Source organism: Streptopelia decaocto (genome assembly GCF_964273445.1).
Source record: "Streptopelia decaocto genome assembly, chromosome: 10".
NCBI lineage: Eukaryota > Metazoa > Chordata > Aves > Columbiformes > Columbidae > Streptopelia > Streptopelia decaocto.
Genome location: NC_138665.1, coordinates 14,876,481 through 14,896,114, shown reverse-complemented (window position 1 = coordinate 14,896,114; position 19,634 = coordinate 14,876,481). Strand labels below are relative to the sequence as shown.

At 50.7% G+C, this 19,634-nt stretch overlaps 2 protein-coding genes across 2 annotated transcripts in view; one reads left to right on the top strand and one right to left on the bottom strand.

Moving 5' to 3' along the window:
• The window catches only part of SLC9A6 (solute carrier family 9 member A6), a gene marked incomplete at its 5' end in the record, with an annotated part of 27,096 nt that extends 12,275 nt beyond the window's left edge, over nt 1-14,821 (bottom strand). The window contains 7 exons of the mRNA XM_082062195.1: nt 2,173-2,278; nt 4,586-4,698; nt 5,618-5,694; nt 6,359-6,436; nt 6,808-7,007; nt 13,244-13,759; nt 14,677-14,821. Coding sequence (XP_081918321.1) covers nt 2,173-2,278; nt 4,586-4,698; nt 5,618-5,694; nt 6,359-6,436; nt 6,808-7,007; nt 13,244-13,759; nt 14,677-14,821 — 1,235 coding nt within the window. The remainder of the gene's footprint in view (nt 1-2,172; nt 2,279-4,585; nt 4,699-5,617; nt 5,695-6,358; nt 6,437-6,807; nt 7,008-13,243; nt 13,760-14,676) is intronic.
• Nucleotides 14,820-19,634, top strand: MMGT1 (membrane magnesium transporter 1). Its single transcript, XM_082061915.1, has 4 exons — nt 14,820-14,953; nt 15,388-15,440; nt 16,415-16,518; nt 17,427-19,634. The coding sequence occupies exons 1-4, from the start codon at nt 14,872-14,874 to the stop codon at nt 17,587-17,589; spliced, it is 402 nt and encodes a 133-aa protein (XP_081918041.1). The 5' UTR covers nt 14,820-14,871; the 3' UTR covers nt 17,590-19,634.

Genomic DNA, 19,634 nt, shown 5'->3' with positions numbered 1-19,634 from the left:
CAAGTAACAAGTGATAGGATGAGAGGAAATGGCCTCAAGTTGCACCAGGGAAGGTTCAGATTGGATATTGGGAAAAATTTCTTTCCCCAAAGGGTTGTCAGGCACTGGAACAGGCTGCCCAGAGCAGTGGTGGAGTCACCATCCCTGGAGGGGTTTAAAAGATGCATAGATGAGGTTCTTAGGGACATGGTTTAGTGCCAGAGTTAGGTTAACGGTTGGACTTGATGAACTTGAGGGTCTCTTCCAACCAAAATCATTCTACGATTCTGTGACTGAAAGCAGGGAGGAGAGGAGCCTCAGGGGCACCCAGCTCCTGGCAGGAACCACGGAGGAGTCCCAGCTGCCCATCCTCCCCTGGCGCAGGGACGGTGCCCGCAGTGCTCACCCCACCACGTGCAAGGAGCTGATGGTTCTTCTCAGGGCAATTGCAAAACCTGCACACTCAGCTGGCTGCGCTGGAGCCCTTCCTCACCTCCGTGATGAGGTGGGACCCACCTCCATCAACACAGCCCATCTGCCCAGAAACCCCCTGATTCTCCATCTTCCAACACATCTGCATCTCCTACACCAGGGAACGGGCCTTCTGACTGCAGGAGCAGAACCATCGCCACGCAGTTCCCCCACTTACACCTCTGCTGTAACAAAGGCAAACACCAAACTAAATTTAAAAAGGGGAACCATAAGTGGGCTGCTCTTGGAGGAGCTCTCGTCCCTGGAGCAAGAGGCCTTTACCTCCTCCTTGCACCCAAGATGTCTTGTGTCCAGGTGACTTGAGGTTGCCCTTGAGACACCTGCACTGAGCAATACCCACCGTGCCAACCAGGGCTGCCTGATGCTGCTGACAGTGACCATGAGGACAAAGACCACAACAAGCTTTAAAAGTGGTTCGGGTTAACTGCTGAGAAGCCCTTGAGAAGCCAGCATGCTGCTGGGCTGGCATGCACAAAAGCCTTGCGGCAAAATAACTGCTGCCTGCAGCTCGGGGCTGCTGTTTTGGTGCAAATTATCCTATTTCAGGGCAGAGGGTGGGTAGAACTCAGCCTGAGAAAAGAGGAAGGCAGGAAATCAGAGCTACAAAGCTGATACTGAAACAGCACATGAGGCAAATCACTGTGAACGGTATAGTCACCCATGTGTGAGGAGATTCAACACAAATTTCATTACTCTGATGCTGGACCCACCCACTCCCACACAGAACCTCCCAGCACAGGCTGGAAGATCCCGTTCCATCCCATCCCTTCCTCACTCTGGATCATTTCTTAAACCCGACCTGGATGTGCAGCATTTGTTCTCGTGCCAGCAGTGACAAATACAGCATAAAAGCCAGAGCGAGCAACACAAACAGTTCCAGAAACCTCAACAGAAATATTCAGTTTGGTAAATACAACTCATGCAGGCAGATAGACAGCTCACAATATGTTACTTGCTGCCTCCACCTTAGTAAAACCCACACAACCAGCACGCCGGAGTGACAAGTATTCCAGAAATATTTTCTGCATTAGTCTTAGCTATATGTTAACCTGTCACCATTGCAGATATTATATATTGCCAAACAAATTCCCGTGATGACAACACAGTGAAAACGCAGATAAAATATGTCCTAGATGCAGAGGACATAAAATATTTAAGAATATAAAACATTTTTTTAGAAAGCCAGCAAGTTTCCTATGTGTTCAATCCAGGGTATTAACTCCAGCTGTAAGAAATACCATCTTGATGCACAGAAAGTGTGGAGAGAAAGGAAACAGCTGCTTTACCAACTATTTCCACCTAAACAAAAGCAGCTGTTTGTGGATGGGAAGGCAGGTAAGAGCAAAGCCATCAGCAAGGGATTGCAGTGGAACCCTGTGGCTGAAAAGCAGACATGGTGCTTTTCCCATCTCAGAGGGACATAAAAAACCTCCCTCTGGCTGGGTCAGCCGGCCATAAAAGCAAAACAAAACTATCCATCATGCAGGAGAAAGCTGTAGGGACAACCCACAGTCCCAGGCTGCGGTTTGCAATGAGGAGATGCATCAGAAGGTCACTACAGCTTTTCGTGACACTTAATATGTAAATCTGCGCTTGCAAACATCAATGCTCCTATTTTACAGAAGCAAGGCCAGGTGGTGCCCCACAACACCTGACATGTAACATACATAACAGTTAAAAATAAAAACAGAACACACTTACGAAGACAGCACTATGGCAACGGCATCATTGAGGACGCTTTCGCCAAAGAGAAGGGCATACAGCTCAACATCAACCTGGAGTTCATGGAATATGGCAAGAACAGTCACTGACAAATAGAAAAATAGAGAGACATTCAAAAAGGTGCTGTTATTTTGGTGTAATCAAAGACAAAATGCCCCTTTTTAGAAAGCTGCCTTCCTGCACGTCAGTGCCACTCTGCTGTGATGGTGCCAGCCGCCCCCCATGATCCCTTTGAAACTCTTCCTTCTGCCCTTTGAGATTTGAATTTACTTTATCATTTGCCTCCTCCTCCTTTTCTGAAAACCTACCCTGGGCTTTAGCTCCATTGAATGATGAGCAAACTTTGCTCTGAGCTTCCTGAGGGTCTGAGCTCGTGGGCTGGACCACAAGTACCACGCCGACACAAGCTTTTGGGATGCTGTTAGCTTGGAGCATCAGGGAGAGCCTTCCTCCACCTGCAGAAGTTCAGGAGGATGTAGCCTCGTCCAAGACAATGGCTGTCTTTTCCTCCCATCCCTGATACTCCAAGAGAAATACTCGTATTCAACACAGGTTGACACACTGGAAATGCCAGCACAGATGTGCTAACATTTCAGACCTAACTGGAGAAAGCCAGGCACTGGCTCGAACCCCAGCTGGGGGTTCCTTGTGATTTACAGCCACAGGGCAGAGATCAGAGTACTCTCAAGCCCTTCCACGATCCAGAGGGTCCAAGAAGATATTAATAATAAAAACGCAGCAGGTTTTGCCTATCAGCCTTGCAAAAACATCACAACATCTAAAGCAAGCAAGATGTAACACATGGTGCATCATGCACAGCTCAAGCTGCTGCAGAGGGCTGAGCTCATTACAATCAACTCTCCAAGTCCTGTAAAACAGCATTCAGGGACCCATTTGTACACACTGGTGGGGGTTTAATCCCTTTACGCACAGGGAAACGCTCCATTTTCACCTGCAAAATCTTCTTGTTCCTATTTCAAAGCCTGAAGAAGGGATGCGATGCCAACAGCTCATCCGCAGTGTTTTTAAGAATCACTTCCATTTACATCCTCTGCCCACCTGCCACCAGATCTACCACACCATCATCACATCTTTGAGGTGCTCCCCGCTTTGCAAATATGTTCCCCATCTCAATTTCGACACCCTAGCAAATTACAGGGAGGATGCTCAACCTCACAGCCACATGGGAACAATTCCCCACTAAAGGAACCTGCGGCCTGAACACACACGCACCCAAGATACACTCAGAAAAGCTGCGAAATAAGGGTTTGGGGTTTTTTTTAATAAGAATGTCAGCAGTAATAACCACACCACTACCTAGCAAATTTTAGGGAAACACAAAAAAAAAAAGTTAGTAAAAACACATGGGAAACACACATCTTGCATCTCCACCTGGCAGACAGATGTGGCTATTGCCATGTTATGCTGCAGGTTATGTTCTGCAGCGTTATTCTTGCATATATGCATATACATACAATGCTCCTCATTTTGCCTTTAAAAACAGAAATCACTCGTTGTTAAGATGAGCAGGTAAAAGTCGCAGTTCATCTGGAAATAACAGCACCTGGCACTTGTTTCAAAAGGGCAGAGGACTTGGCTTATCCAGGTGTGCAATCTCTCCCTTCCAAGCAAAACTGACCAATAACTGTATTTAAAAAGATCCGCCAAAGCTCCCGTAACATCGGGAGGTGGGCGATGCTGCCATCCCCCAGCCCCACCACACTGGTCTCAAACGTAGTAGCCAGGCTGCAAAAGAAGAAATTCAAGCCCTGTTCAGCAAAAGGCAGGAGGAAAGAGAGGTCTTTTTGTGGCCCTGTGTTTTTAGGTGAAGTTGGAACATGCAAATAAACAGCTACCATGTAGACGCAATTGTGAACTAAGTAAAATTCCATTGGATAAGGCATGTTTTTCATAGTTTTGATTTATAAAGTGCATCAGTAGACCAAGATGTCACTACTGTCCTCAGTACTGCTCAGTGAGATAAACTTTAAATTAGATTAGTACCTTTCGAAATCCCACCCAAATGGAAGCTGAAGAAAATGACTAACTAAAACTATCAGCTGAACCCCACATTACATGTCTTGTTCTGCATCACCGGTTGGCACAGGATGGCAGAGACACACTGGACCTGTCCCCAAGCCCAGCCAAGTCAAGAGAGAAACTGCCTAGAACCTCATTGCAAACAAGGATTCAGGAAAGCAGAGGTTTGGAAGGTATATTACATGTAACCAGAAGGAAATAAAAAGGGATGGAGACAAACTTCACCTCTAAGAATGTCACAAATAAATTAAACTCCAAAATTCAGGAGGAAACTTCTTCACCCCTTCACCACAACCCAAAACAGATCAAAATGTAGGTAAAATGAGGGGAAAAAAATAACCATCTAACATACCTGGGTCAGTAGCTGATACGATGGCACCAAACAGGAGGCAGTCAGTGAAGTAGAAGTCTCCCCCGAGCTGCCCAGTGACTTTCATCAGCGCCACGCAGCCATACACAACAGAGCTGGTGATTAGAAGAGGCAATTACTCATCTCTGCAGTGCATTAAACGACACTCAATTGGGCTCGATTCGCCTGAATTTGCCAGATTAACCCTTGAAGTTACCCAAACGCAGGAACACCAAAGAACTGCACCGTGTGAGCTGTGCCTGGTGAAGCCCAGGACCACGCACACCAAAGCACCCACCACAGCAGACCACAAACACAGTGCTGGTGAGGAACCAGGACCGAAACTCCTCCACGAGCACAACACAGCTAAAGAAAAGCAGCAGCCAGGCTCATGGACTCTTGTGGTCAGTCTGCAGTGTCTCCCATTTAACACATTTCAGTGGGATGATCGTGGCCTGACTTTGAAACAGCTGAAACTTTCAGTGAGGAACATATAATGCGGATACTGAATTTGCTTGAATCCACTGGACTCTCCAGTGGAAAACACCCCACGCCAGCCTGCGTGCTGCTATTCAGAGCAGGAATCATCTCGCTCCCTCTGCACAGAGGGATAAATAATTTGAAACATAATCTGTGCTCACTGGGCACCTGCTTCCAGCAAGTAAGGACAGGACATGCATTTACGATCCTGCCCCTCCTGTGTCTCATGCTTGTCCAAGCTGTGCTTTTAATAACTTCAAGCTACTGTCTGTTTTTGCAAGACAATCTTCAGAGAAGTGTGAAACTTTCCCTGGCATGTACATAAATATTCTATATGGGATGCTGAGAAAGCACTATGCAATTAGACAGCAATCGCCCCGTCCACCCAGCAAAAGTTTGGACAGTAAATGGTATCATTTGCTGCTGCCAAGCAGAGGTGCAGAGAGCCCGTGTGATCTTTCAGGGCTGGGATTAGCAGCTGCAGCTCCGGGCTCAGGGCTCTCCCAGCATGGCTTAAATCCCCGCAGAAGAACCAGACGGGCTCCAGCTACTCACCCGATCACCAGGCAGGAAATTGCAGTGCCGAGAAAGGCGTATGCTAGGATGGATCCCAAGTTTCTGAAGAAGTGCCTCTAGGAGGAGGAGATAAAAAAAAAAAAAAACACAAAACATGCTGAATTATATTTTTCTAACAATTTATTTCAAGCCCGCACAGGCACCCACACAGTGTCCGTCATGAATTGGAACTTAGCTCAGACACCACGAGCTGGACACGCACGGCTGAACAGTGCCCACTACACTGGTGTACACTGATGTTCATGCAGCATTAATAAACATGAACATATCATTTTCTTGTACCAATGTATTTAACAAGGTCCTGGGAACCGATGTCCTAACCCAGCAGCATTCCTCCTTCCTTCTCCCACAAGCTAAGCAGGATCATTTCCCTCTCCTTCCAAATCAGCATTTCAGAGAGCGGCTTCTTTCTAAAAACCTCCCACCCTCCCATGTGTTTGGAAAGTAAGGATGCCTGGAATGGCCCAGCTGACCTCAAAAACCCCTGTGCAAACCCATGTTGGAAATGGTTGAAGTCTCTGACCCTTCCTGGGGCAGGGGGATGGACAAGACTGACTGGGACACTCTCGGCCCTGTTTCCTACAATCCCACATGTACTGGGGAAAAGCGTATCCAGCTCCGCCACCCTGGCCTGCTGAGCAAGCATTCAAGCACTCTCAAGTATTAAAAATGCTCTGCAGGCAGAGGAACTAAAAACGTAGGTGCTGTAAAGGCACGTACCCTTTTCAAGCTGTAGCCTGCATAAAATATAATTGGAGGAAGCAAAATGTTGAAAAATACTTCGGGATCAAAAGTCACCTGTTAAGAAAAAAAAAAAAGCAACACAATGGTAAAATGGTTTGTTGAGACCTTGCAAGGCAAAACACAAAGAAGAATGTTGTATAAAATATAAGGAGAAAACCCTGTACCCTGGCCAGATGAAATGCTGTCGGGTGAACAATGGGATGTGCCTGGGATCTTTTGGAGACACAGCCCAGAGTCTACACAGCTCAAATTAAGTTCAGCTGAAACCAGAGTCTCATTACGTTGTGTTCAACTTGAAAATTATAACTGATTATGGTCTGACCAAAGTTAAGAATTAAAATCACATAATGCAGCAGATACAGGACTCGTCCCCATGGAAGGAGTGGGGAGCATCACTTTGCCTCTCTAGTCACCAACCCCCTTACCTTTCTCAGCATCTCATTGTCCTGGACGTTATTGAGCTCCTGGGCGCTGATTTCCCCCTTCAGGGTGTACTCATAGTACTTCCCGCTGACGTTCACCAGCAGCGTGGCAGGGCTGGTCTGCACCTGGCAGCTCATCGTCACGTTGTTGACATCGCTGGGGACGTGGATGCCGTAGCGCAGGACCACGCCAACCAGGACCCCTGGGGAGAGACACGTCGGGGAGATGAGCCACAGCAAACTCCCGGGACAATCTCTTTGAGCACGGATGTGGCATCAGGCACTCCAGCATCCTGACCCTCTGCTCAGCTGCTGAGCACAACCGCCATCCAAATAACTGCCCATGTGATATTAAAACATCCTCATCCTCTCATGAGCCATGGAAACGCTCTGTGCTCATGCTGACTTTCTGACACCAGGCATGGACTTGTCCTGAAGGTTTTTAATTACTCAGCCATCAGTCAGACCCTCACCTTAGTGCAGCAAACGGCCAGCATCGAGGGCACACTGGTTTTCTGATGGTGAGCACACTGGCATTGGTGGCACACAGCTGGGGACCTGGGCAAGGCGCTGCCCACGTGCCTGAACTATGTAAGTTACACCTGGAAACCTGACAGCATCACATTTTGCCACTACAGAAATACGAAAACAAAGGGTTTAATGTAGGGGATTAAAAAAGGGACCAAGCAACCATCACCAACGCTCTGAGGACAGTAAGCATCCTTCCTAAGATGCTGCAGCACCACACAGGCTTTTCCCACACCTGGGAACCTTGGCAGCGCACAGCAGTGATCCTCACTTTATAAACAACCGTGGAAGCTTCCCAATGCAGGCCGACCACCCGGGTCTGCCCCTCACCCCCTGCAAGCTCCAGCTCTGCATCAGGAGCAGCAGCCCCAGGGCAGCCCTGGGAGCCAGCGCTGCGTCCGGCTCCGCTCCTGCACGGGAGTATCGTGGGGTTAATTTGCAAGTCAGCAGTTTATACGCCACTTTCCGTTTGCAACACAGCTGTCAAGCTGCGCTCCGAGGTCTCGCACCCAGATTAACGGCATTCACACGGCACAGGCTGCTCCGGCTCCTGCTCACCCGCACGCTGTGCCAAGCACTCTCCGGGCAGAGCTTTTCGACATCTGCGGGCTGGGGAGGAGGGGTGTCCCACAAAACAGCTTTCCACGTAGCCTTCAGCACAAAAGGGTTTGGAAACTGCTTGATTAAGGCAGCGCTGAGCCGCCACAGAAATCTGGAATCTTAAACCCATCTCTGAACCACACATTCATGAAAAGCTTTCAGACACGTGGGAACTAAAACAGAGACCGCAACATTTGGAAGGCTTCTCCGTTTGTCTCCCAGGACACTACCACTTCTTTGCTGTGGCCTTAATTAAGATCTTGCTCTGAGCTTTCCTACAGGCAGGGCACAGCCCTGACCGAAGGGAACACCAAACTCTTCCCCCACTGCCATCTCACGGCAGCAGAGCCTGGGCAGGAGACCGCGGGGTCTCAGCACATCCAGCGAGCTCCCGATCTGCTGCCCGCTTTTTGCCTTCTCCTCCTTTGCCAGCTGCTTTCCAGGATGAGATTTGCTCATTCTGAAGAAAAGCCCCCACCTCCCATCCCAGGGGATGTCACTTGGAGCAGGGCCACCCAAGCACACAGCCAGGCCATGAGCAGAGGCAGAAGAATGCGCTGCAGAGACTCACTGCTGCTAACTCATCACACCAGTGACACTGATGTCCCATCTCAGGGACCAGGCTGACAGACCCTGGAGCAGCACCCAAAACCCAGCCCCTGGTCAAATGTGGCACTTCTGCAGTGCAGCTGAGCTCTCACAAAGCTACTGATGGTTTTAAGCCCTGCACAGACAACTGGGCTCACCATCTCTTGGGGCTCTATCCTGCACTGCACCACTGATGCAGAATTGCCCCGACAGTAACAGAAAAGCTCTCTCAGTGCACAACCAGGCACACTCAGCTCCAGTAAGGTGCTTCAGGGAATGCCACACTGTGCAGAGCATCTGAGCTGCTTTCACACCAGCACCACTAACAACTGAGGACACCAAAGAGGAATCCTTTGGCTCACTCTTCTGCTAGCCTCCTAGCTCCTGTGATCTTCCAGTGCTCTGGAAATACAAGTATGGAAATGAAGACAAGGATGTCAAGAACACTGAGATGCGACATCACGAGTATGTGGCGGAGGATGCGTGGCACCACAGCACTGGGACAAAACACCCAGGTCCCCTTTCACCCCAAAGACTATGACCCCTGAGGTACCATAGGAGACAACCAAACTCTTCCCTGGGATACAGCGAGCTTCAGAGAGTCATTCACGTCTGCCCAGGGCAGTGGTGGAGTCACCATCCCTGGAGGGGTTTGAAAAACACACAGATGAGATTCTTAGGGTCATGGTTTAGTGCCAGAGTTAGGTTATGGTTGGACTCAGTGATCTTAAAGGTCTCTTCCAACCAAAATGATTCTGTTAAGCAGCTTTAAACAGTTACAGTGAGAATTCAGATGGAAGGGAAGGGAGGTGAGCCAGACTGGAGAGCTCATCCACCTCACAACTGCTCCTCCACTCCTGCGGAGCAGGCAGCACCAGGTACACTGCGCTCTGCAGCCCTCCAGAGCCACCTGAGCTGGCTTTTAAAAACTATTAAAAAAAAACCAAAACAAAACACAAGTTTATTTTAGAGCTTCATGTGGGGGTCAGAAACCTCCAGCAGCAGGAGCTGCCTGGCTTTCCTCAGCTGGAAACCCATGCAGCGAGCCCTTTAGATGCCCAGGCTCAGTGCTTTGAGGTGGGTGGCCTTGCAGGAGGGAGGAGGGACAGACAGACATCACTGCTGCTAATTCAGAAGGGATCCTGACTCACCCACCTCTCAGCTCTTAATCCCGGTCCCAAAGCAGCGCTACATCTGATAACCCCCCGGCTGGTCCTCGCCGTCTCACTTACCCAGGCAGCTGTTCCTGGCCCCACACTCCGGCTGCAGCCAAATTCCCACTCTGGTCAGGAATGAAATAAGGGAAAAGGGACGTATAAACCTACAATATCTGCCAAGGCCACTGTGCTTGGGGCTTCAAAAATCAGCCCTTTTATCCTGCCCTGTAACACACTGCCTGGGAGGCTCCCAGAGCTCTCTGGACCAGGGTTGGAAAAGATGTCCCTGTGCAAACAAACACCTGCACACAGAGCTCCGGGCACCTGCCAGCAATGTCCCTGACGCAGAGACACCATCGGAGTCACTGACGGGCAAACTGTGCTGCTGCTCTGCTTAAAGCCAATTCCTCTGCCAACATTGAGATGACACCCCCACTGCCACCCCCGCCCAACACTGGATCCCTAAATCAACCCCCCTCACCTCGCGATGCTCGCTGGAGGCATCTGGAACAAACCTGACTCAGACAGCAAGTTTTTTCAGACACCCAGACACCAACACCCAGTCCTGGGCTCAGGCTACCTGGACCAAGTCCAGAGGACCATGTAGGTCCTCCTGGTTCTGAAACTCTCGTAGGAAATGGTTCAGACTCTCTTGGCACTCGAAGGGCCATCCTAGCAGCAACCCGTGAGCAGCTCTGCCAGTATCGACATGCTTTGGCAGCCCAAAGTTTTACAAAACTGGGCCCTGGGAGGGAGCAGAGCAGAAGGAACCCGACACCAAGGGAGCTGCCAGCCAAAAGCTGCAAGGAGTAGAGAAGCTAAAGGCGAAGCCTGTAAATTAACTGAGTTATTTTATGCAAAGTGCGAGAGATTATTCTCATTGCATTTCTCCCAACTTCATTAAAAAGAACAAAAGCCCATGGGCTTTTTTTTTTTTAGGTGCTGTTGAACATTTCCGAGGTAAGGTTTTAAATGAAGACTAATATATTACCATTCGAGCACTTAACAACAATGGAAGCACACAGGAACCCCAGGCGAGCATTAATCTGGACACCAAAAGGAAAGAAAAATGTAGTAGGCAAGTGAAGACATCCTGACAACAAGCAATTCAGACATACGCAATCCAGGGGCCAAGTGGGAACAAGTACAAGGAAACTAAACTTCTAGAGAAGCTCCTGCCACATCCACCATCAGACCTTGAGAAGAACCGAAACAAGATGGTTTAATTAATCGTCCTATATGTTGAATACCTTGGGTGTGGGAACCTCATTTTAAACATTGAAATGAAGTTTAGGGGCTACTGAACACCATGAAATGACTCCAGCCCGCATCTGGCTCTCGAACATCAACTCTGAGCTGACAGCGTGATTCGTAAGATCTAAATCCACCTGGAGCGAGAGCTTATAACTTACAATAAAAACACAGACACCAAGGAAACTCTGATGTATTTCAGGAAGAAGACATGTATGCAAAAGATTTATCTGACTTAGTTGTTGGGTTTTTTTTAATTAGAAAAAGACAAGCTTTTACGAATTGCTTGTCTTGCCCAGATTTCAGGGTCTGTTTTGTAGCCTGCCTGCCACAGCCCTTCCACATTTTCAGCAGACTTCCCCAGGGCTGAAAGCATCGCAGGGGGCTGGCAAGAGCCAAGCAGAAGCGGTACCTGCTTTGCTCCCCGCAGCTTTTGTCGCTGTAAAACAACAGCATCTCACCACTCCTTGGGAAACTACACATCCCTTTTCCTACAGCAGCTCCCACAACCTGAGGAGCAAATGCCAAACACCTTGACAGCGGGAAAAACTCTGATTTTCTGCATGACCAGACGGGTGATGTTACGGATTTTGCCAACAACTCCCTAAGAGCAAAAGAGCAGACACAAAAGATGCATTTTACAGATTGGCAGGAGGCCAAAACGACCCGGGTCATCCTCTGAGAACAAGGGGAGCACTCAGGTGGGTCACGGAGAATGGAGCATCAAGACAAAGAAAACTCCAGGAGAAGAAGAACAAGGTTGAGATTGAGTTGGAAAGCACAAAAGGAATAGAAAGTCCATGTGCTGGTGAGCTCCAGGGCAGGAGGAGAAGGACAACCTCCCGTGCTGGAAGTATGTGCTCCCATCCTCGGGAGCTGAGCACCCTGCCAGGCCAGCGACCCAGCAACGCCTGCACCTCCCCGTGGCTTGCAGGAATCCGAAAAGGCAGAGCAGTATTTTGTGCCTCTGGGCTGACGCGGGTGTCTCCACCCCTTCATTTGGAAGGACACTTCCAGTTAACTGAAGCTTAGGATCACAAAAGCCAACGGGAGTGAATGGCTCAAGTCAGAGCCTTCCGAGCAAAGCTTTCTGCTGGGTGCGGGACTCGGCCACATTGCTTGGTCACACATCACCCACAATCAGCACAAGCAAAGACAGCACAGAGAAGAGACACTACCCACAGCAGAAGACACCTTTTAATCCTAAACTCAACAAATCTTGCCTAGATTTGTCCATGGCTGCGTTAATCACTCCCCCAGCAGAACTCCCAGACCTACTTTGGTTGAACTCCAAGTCATGCAAGATAACCCAGGCAGAGCCACGTATGGCACCTCCATAGTATAGTTCAGGCCACTTCATGTGCCATGTCACCTCACTAAATCACAGGCCACCATTAAAATCCAACCAGCTATGGACCTGTTCCCCTAACTCAACAGTCTCACTCCACTTCTTGTGGGAACACACACAGGGCATCTCACCAAGAGGTCCTGTCACAGCAGGAGGAGGAACCCCAAAAGTAGGAGCTTGTCCCCGAGCAGCAGGACATAAGGCCGTTGGTCCTCCGGGTCCCTGAGCATGGCAAAGGGTGGGAGCATCTCCCCATATGGCCTCTCCACTCTTCCCAGCTTCTGGAAATTCAGGTGCTCTAAACATGGGGTGGAGACACAACCTCTGGCCTCAGTATGTGGGACATAAGGGTCCTGACCAGCACAAAGCCTGTCTACGCAGACCAGTGTCCCCAGTCTCAGCCCTGGAGCACGGGAGCAGGACTTGCCGGTGCTCGGTGGCATGGTTTTGAGCTCGCTTGGCGCACAGTAGCCCTCGACCCCACCAGCCTCACCCATGCTGGGTGAAAACCAGCCTGGGAAAACCCAACCAGCTCCTCGCTGCTGGAGACTTTGGAGTGACGCTGTCCTCAAGAGCCCTTGATATCTCGGGTTTGGAGAACAACCAACCTTCCCTCCAGCGACACGCAGATAACACTCGGCACGGGGCAAGGCAGGACGGGGCGTGCAGCCCGGCTGTGCCAGCGAGAGAGGAGCCTCTGCAAGGGGGTACAGCGTGTCCCCCCAGTCCCCACACCCATGGGGACACCCACAAAACGAGCCCTGCTGCAGCCCCTGACCACAGGGCCACCGGGCACGGAAGAAGGGAGCAGTGGGGCTGCTGGTAGCCCAGCACAGCCCCGGGGCCGGTTTGGACGGGGCTCCCAGTGCGCAGGGCAAGGCTCATCCCTCCCCACACGGGTCTCCCACGGAGGGGGGCGGGTGGGTGATGGGGTAAGGGGGTGCGTGGGGGTCCCCGCGCCCCTCACCGTAGATCATGGCCAGGCCGGTTTCGTGGAGGAAGCGGGCGCGGCGGTGCTTGAAGAGCCAGATGGTGAGGATGGTGAGGGTGAGCAGCAGGATGAAGACGAGCAGGTTGAGGCTGTCCTGCCGGTGGCTTTCCTCCGCCGCCTTCTCCGACACGATCTCCTCCTCCAGCGCCCCGGGACGCGCCGCCAACACCTCCCCGCCCGCCGCCCCCCGCGCCCACAGCCCGGCCAACGCGGCCAGCGCTGGCCCCGCCATCGCCCCGGTACCGGCCCCGGCGCCACCACCAGGAAGCGGCGCTGGGCGCAGGCGCTGCGGGGCGGGGACAGCGCTGCCGGGAGCCCGGATAGGGACGGGGCTGGGGCGGGAGAGCGGCGCCGCCGGGCTGGGAGCCTTGCCGCGGAGAAAAAGGGGGGTTATTTCATCTTTTGAATCACTGAAGGCGAAGAGCCGAAGGGGGGCGGGTTCTCGCAAACGTTGCAAGCGAGCAGAGGGAGGTTTGCAAGAGGAAGGGTTGGCTGGTCGTGAAGGGAGGTGCGAGATTGCAAAGTGGGAGGGGGGGAATCAGGTGGGTGTAAGGGACAGAGGGCTGCAAGGGCAGGCTTGCAGGAGTGCTGGGGAAGGGGTTGCAAGGGAAAAAGCAGATTGCAAAAGTGGGTTCTAAGGGGGAAGGTTTCCCGAATGCAAGGAGGTTTGCAAGAGGAACAGGAATTCCCCAAGCAGACTGGCTGCAAGGAAGAAGTTTTGCACAGGAGCGGCTGGGGCTGCCGCGTGTTGTGCATGGGGTGCTCGGGGGGCTGTGCTGCAGCCCGCCCAGGCTGCTGGGGGGACATGGCCCTGCGTGTGGGGACAGCAGCAGCGCATGGCGCTCCCCAGAGCTGGGGCAAACCTGGAGGGACATGGCGCCTTCACACCGTGCCAACGCGTGTGCCAGGGGCCGGGAGCCGCAGTCAGCCCTGAAGTAGGATCAGAATAACCCGCCCACCCTGTTTACCAATAAATAGGGCGGTTTTGTGCAGCTGGTGGGGTGATGGCTGCAATAAATGCCACAGCGATCAGCTTGTTTTACAGAAAACACCCCCAAGAATTGCTTCTGTGCCCCTTATCTTTGTGCCTTGGGGGCATGGAAGCCCCAGGATGCAGGGAGGCGAGGGGAGGGAGGTTTGGCCCTGCAAAACAGTCAGGATTTTCCTTGTTTTGCCCCAGGCCTTGCTTGGCTAGAGGTTGGGGTGCCTGTCCCTGCAGATGCTGTGGATCTTTCGACACCATTTTTCCTTGCATGGGTTCCTCCTCAAGTTTTGAGTTTAAACACATGCAAAGCGGCAATCACCCCAGGCCCCTGGTGGCCCCACGCTCTGCTTTCTGCAGGGAGGGAACCAGCCTGGCCAGCTGCGGCTCGTTCCTACCTCAGCTGTCCCCCCAAAAGGTGACAAACCCGTCTCCCGGGTTCCCACCCCGACCCGTCGGATTTTTCTCAATGGCCTCGCTCCCGCGTGGGAAAGTGGTGCCGCGGCCACGCCCCCCGGCGGACCACGCCCCTCTTCGGGCGCGGCCTGGCACCGCCCCCTTCGTGACGCCATCAGCGAGCGCCGGGGGGCGGCGGGCGCCCCTGGCGGCGGGACGGGCGGCGATGGCGGCCGGCTCGGTGTGGAAGGGGCTGGTGGGGCTCGGCCTGTTCGCGCTGGCACACGCGGCCTTCTCGGCGGCGCAGCGTGAGTGAGCGGGCGGGGGGGCCCGGGCCGCGCCGCCGCCTGAAGGGGGGTTGTGGAGCGGGGAGGCCCGGCGGGCCCAGTCACCGCCGCCGGCGGAGCTCCCGGGGCGGGGGCCGGGCCGCGGCGGCATCACCGGCACCAGCCCTGGGCGGCCTTGCCCTTGCGGGCCGGGGAGGAGCGGGAGGCTCGGCCCGGGCGGCGCCGCAGCCCCGGGATGGGCGGGCGGACGAGGCCGCCGGGTCGCGGGTTCGCTCCCCGCCTGCGCCGTTGGCGCCGCCGTTCCCCGCTGCCCGGGCCGGACCGGCCGTGGCTGCGGGAGCGGGTCCGGGGCGGCGCGGCCGGCACGTCCCTGCAGCGAATCGCCGGGGGGTTGTGTCGCTCCTGCGTTCGTTTGCTTGTGCGGAGGGTTTGATGCGTGTGTTTCTGTTTTGTAGATCGTTCTTATATGAGGTTAACAGAAAAGGAAGATGAAACGTTGCCCATAGATGTAAGTTTAACTTTTTGCAAAGTTCGAAAGGTTTAATGCTGTGTGGATATTTTAGTCTCAGTTGCTTTTGGTTTGTTTGGTTTTGGGCTTTTTTTTTTTTCCTTTTTTGTTTTGCTTTTTTAATGCTGTAAGCAAGAATAAAGGGTGAAGTAGGTTTTAAATTGCACTTTCATTTGAGCTCCTTCTGTCAAAAAGAACCATGTTTTCTATCTCGACTTCCTGTGGTGTGTTACATCTATCAAAGGGAACAAACCCCAGGTCCAGCCCTCCCTCTCCTTCTTTAGAGCTGCTCTGAAGGACCTTGTCCAGGAATCCCCTGAATGTAGCTCAGAGAGCTTTTGCATTCAGCTCCTCCATTGCAGCATAAACATCCTCCTCCCTCTGGCTTTTGTTGGCTGACATTTGTTTATCCAGTCCGGCTGCGTGCCCATTTGATCCCAGCACGACCTGCTTCAGGAGGGCTTTTCTTTTATTTGTTCTATTTGCTTGGGTTTTAAGTTCCACTTCAGTTATTATTTGTTCCATTTCTGCTTAATCGGGAAGGGAAGGAGATCAAATACCCGTGACGACCAGGCATGGCATTCGGACCGAGCTGCAGCTGCCACCGCTGCACAGCGTGTGTTGGCAGCCAGCTCGTTTCTCAGAGGGAGAATTAGATCCTTAAGTGCACAAGAACACGGTGTTTTGTTCTACGGATGTTGCTGAGGAGCCATGTGAATCAATTCAATTTATGCAACACAGACGGATGTCGGGCAGCTGAAGCTCTTCTCAGCTCTGCCACCATTCTGCCGTGCTAAATAGGCGGGGTATTTAATCTTCCTGTGCCTCAGTTTCCCTGCTGTTGAATTGCCCACATCTGTAAAGCACCTAGTGAATGAAAAGCGCAAGAGACACTGTTTGAGAGGCGATATTTTTTAAAAATATTAAGGATATTCAGTAATGTGTATGTTGCATTGTGCTTCCCTCTGTTACAGATAGTTCTTCAGACTCTGTTAGCCTTTGCGGTTACCTGCTATGGGATAGTACATATCGCAGGAGAGTTTAGAGACATGGATGCCACTTCAGAACTAAAAAATAAGTATGTTTTATTTCTTTTCATAAACGTGTATCTGCTACTCTTTCTACAAACTGAGCACATCTCCGGGGTAGCTCGTTCTTTAGCTCGGGTCTTTGTAAATGTGTGTTGTAGACAGTGACTCTGAGAGGAACAATCACACCTGGGAAAGCCAGCAATGTCTTGAATTTCAGAGAAAGATAGATAAGTGGAACAAATTAGATGAGCTTCTTTCTTTTCCTTGTCCAAAATCCTGCTGTACAGAGCTGGTAGAGGAATAAGATGTCTGTGTGAGCTCCGTGGTCCCAAACTGCTGTTGTGAGATGGTCTCACAGACGACAGGGAAGTACGTGGGGCTCACCACCCTCTGTTTCCTATTGCTTCTTTACAAGAGTCTGAATTATTTGAATATTCAAGACAGAATATCTGAAAGATTTTAATAAAAGAAGGGATTTCGAATTGAGATTTTGAAAATGAGATGAGGTTGGATGGGCAGACACGGCTTCTCCAGCCATTCCCCAAAACGCAGGGGAGTATGAGAAGTGAACGAGTTGATGCTGTTATATTTCATAGCATTTATCTAAACTCCTGAGCATCAGGCACAGAAAGGGACATAAAGCTGACAGTAGACAGCATCAAGGCATTAACACAACTGACAACTGAACTGAGACTGGCATGTCGGGTAGGGGTGTGTGCAGTGACCCCCGGGCCTGCCCCTGAGTGAGGTTTGGCTGGGGGGTGGAAGCCTCAGCCTGTTGAGTAGTCCATATTTTTAACACTTGACTTTATATTTCCTCCATATTTTAGTTTAGGAAGAGTTTTGGATTCAAAAATTGTATTTCCATGTCTGTAAAAGTTGCTGTACCCTAGACTGACTCTTCTAAACTGTTCTCAAGCAGTATTAATGTTGACTTTTTACATTTATTTTGAAGGACGTTTGACACGTTAAGGAACCATCCGTCTTTTTATGTATTTAATCATCGTGGTAGAGTATTGTTCCAGTCCCCAGACACAGTGAATTCTTCTTCAAACCAAGATGCTTTGTCATCCAGCTCGTCACTGAAATTTCGAAAACTTGAACCTCTGCGCCGCTAAGACTTTTACAGATTATAATAATAATCCAGGACACTGAGATGTAATATTGAAGTCGGGGATGTAAACACTTTTTTAATTTCTGGAGCAGTATTTATATTGATCTTCCAGACTTTATAAAGTATATATATATATGAACTAAGGACCTTCTTTGTACACTGTTAATGAAAATGAATTGTGAATTGGCAACGCAGTGTAAATTATTCTACAGTTATGCTGTGAAACACATCTTCAAATTTTCATATATTAAAACAAGTTGCAGCTGACTTCAGTTAAAACAAAAAGCAAGCTAGTTTTTACTGCAATTAATGTTCTTTGACAAGAGGGAATGTTTGAGTGCTATTTATTTTCTCAGTTTGCTTGCACAACAGTTTGTGGAACTCCTTCAGAAATACTGTGTGCACTGCATCACTTAACAGCAGAAAAAGGGGCAGTATCTCCTGTTGCTAGAACGCTGAGGAGACCTGCAGGTTTTAGGCACAGGAAGTCACAAAGTTTGCTTTCATTTTTATTTTTTTACAATGCTGAAAAATAGTTGTGTGAAGGGTTTTGTTTTGATTTTTTTTTTCTTCTACGTTTTCATTATCACGTTAGTTCCTCGTTGCCCTCCTTTGTTTAAATGTAAACTGTCCTCTCTTGGCCCAGGTTGTGGTGCATGTGGTGGGAGGCAGCTCACGTCTGATCACATAGATAATCCACCCCGCTCAGCTCCTTCACCCACTGTATTTCAGTTCTCTTTGGTTGCGAATACAGGAATGTTCATCAGGTGGCTGGACACTGTGGTGGTACCTCCAAATGGCACCAGATACAAGTTCCTGAGTCATCTCCTATGAGAAGTATTTGAGTGTCAATAAGAAATACCCATTCTGTCCGTGGTCCAGGGGCCAGGTGCAGCAGCCGGGTCTGTTTGCTGGCACTGGGACAGTGCAGGTTGTCACCTGGGTGCAGTACAACCACCCCCTTTTCTGCCAACACAGCCTTTCAGTTTGATTTCTTTTTTGTCAGCTGAGCCCTCAGTTGATTCAAGATTTCTGTCTTGGTTTCATGTATTGGGACAGATGATACAGTCCTCAACTCTCACTGACGTCTAAATTCTGATCTCCCCTTAGGGGCTGAGTCGATGCTAAAATTTCTCTCGGTCTGGCGTTTCACCTACCTGCCGTAGCAAAGGGGGTAGTTTGAGATACTGATGGGGCCAACTAGATTTTTTGCCTGATCTGAATATGTCTCACAGCTGCCATGGAAATTCAGCCTTTTGTCCTAGCACCTGTTCTGTTTGTTTGTTTGTTTGTTTAAACTGCAAAGAACTGTCAAAGGCAAAAAGCTTAGCAAAAATACTGTGTAAACCGAAGCCTCTTTTTCTAGCTCTGCCCGTCCTATGGAGTGGGTGCCCCAGTGCTAGAGCAATATCCGTAGCTGCTGCTCCACAATCACTCGTAAGCGTCTGGGTTTGGTTGGAAAGGGTTACTCTGCCAGCTGAAAGCGCCTGAGCTGCCGGATTACTTCCTAAAGTGTCCTGGTTCCCCCCTAGCTGGTGTCACAAATCAGCTCACGCCAGCTGCCGCCACCAAAGGCCTCAAAAATAGCAAGTATCAGGTCAGCTCCACTGCAGACAGAGCTGGTTCCCTGCAGAACGGAGGATGCAGCTGAACATCCGCCAGCTGAACTTGGGAGGCACAGGACAGAACTGGGGGAGGCAGAAGGTCGGCAACACCGCACCAGGCTGACCCTGTGGTGTGGTTGGTGGTGGGGGTCTCTTAGAGCGGGGCTGCTCACCCCTCATGGCTAAGAAGCCCCATTTGTGCTACTGTAAGGCTACATGGACCTTCCCGAGGCAGAAGGTGCTGCTGCGGGACAGGGTGAGCGGAGAACATCGCCCGCTGCTCCAAGCGCGTCCTGCTGTATAAACACCTTGTTGGCTGCATCGGGTCTTCTCGTGACAAGTAGCCTTACTCTTCAGCAGCAATGGTTATATCAAAAAGCTGTACAACTTATTTTTTCTTATTGATCTCGCAATGTCCAATAAACATTGATATCCTTGAAGTGTT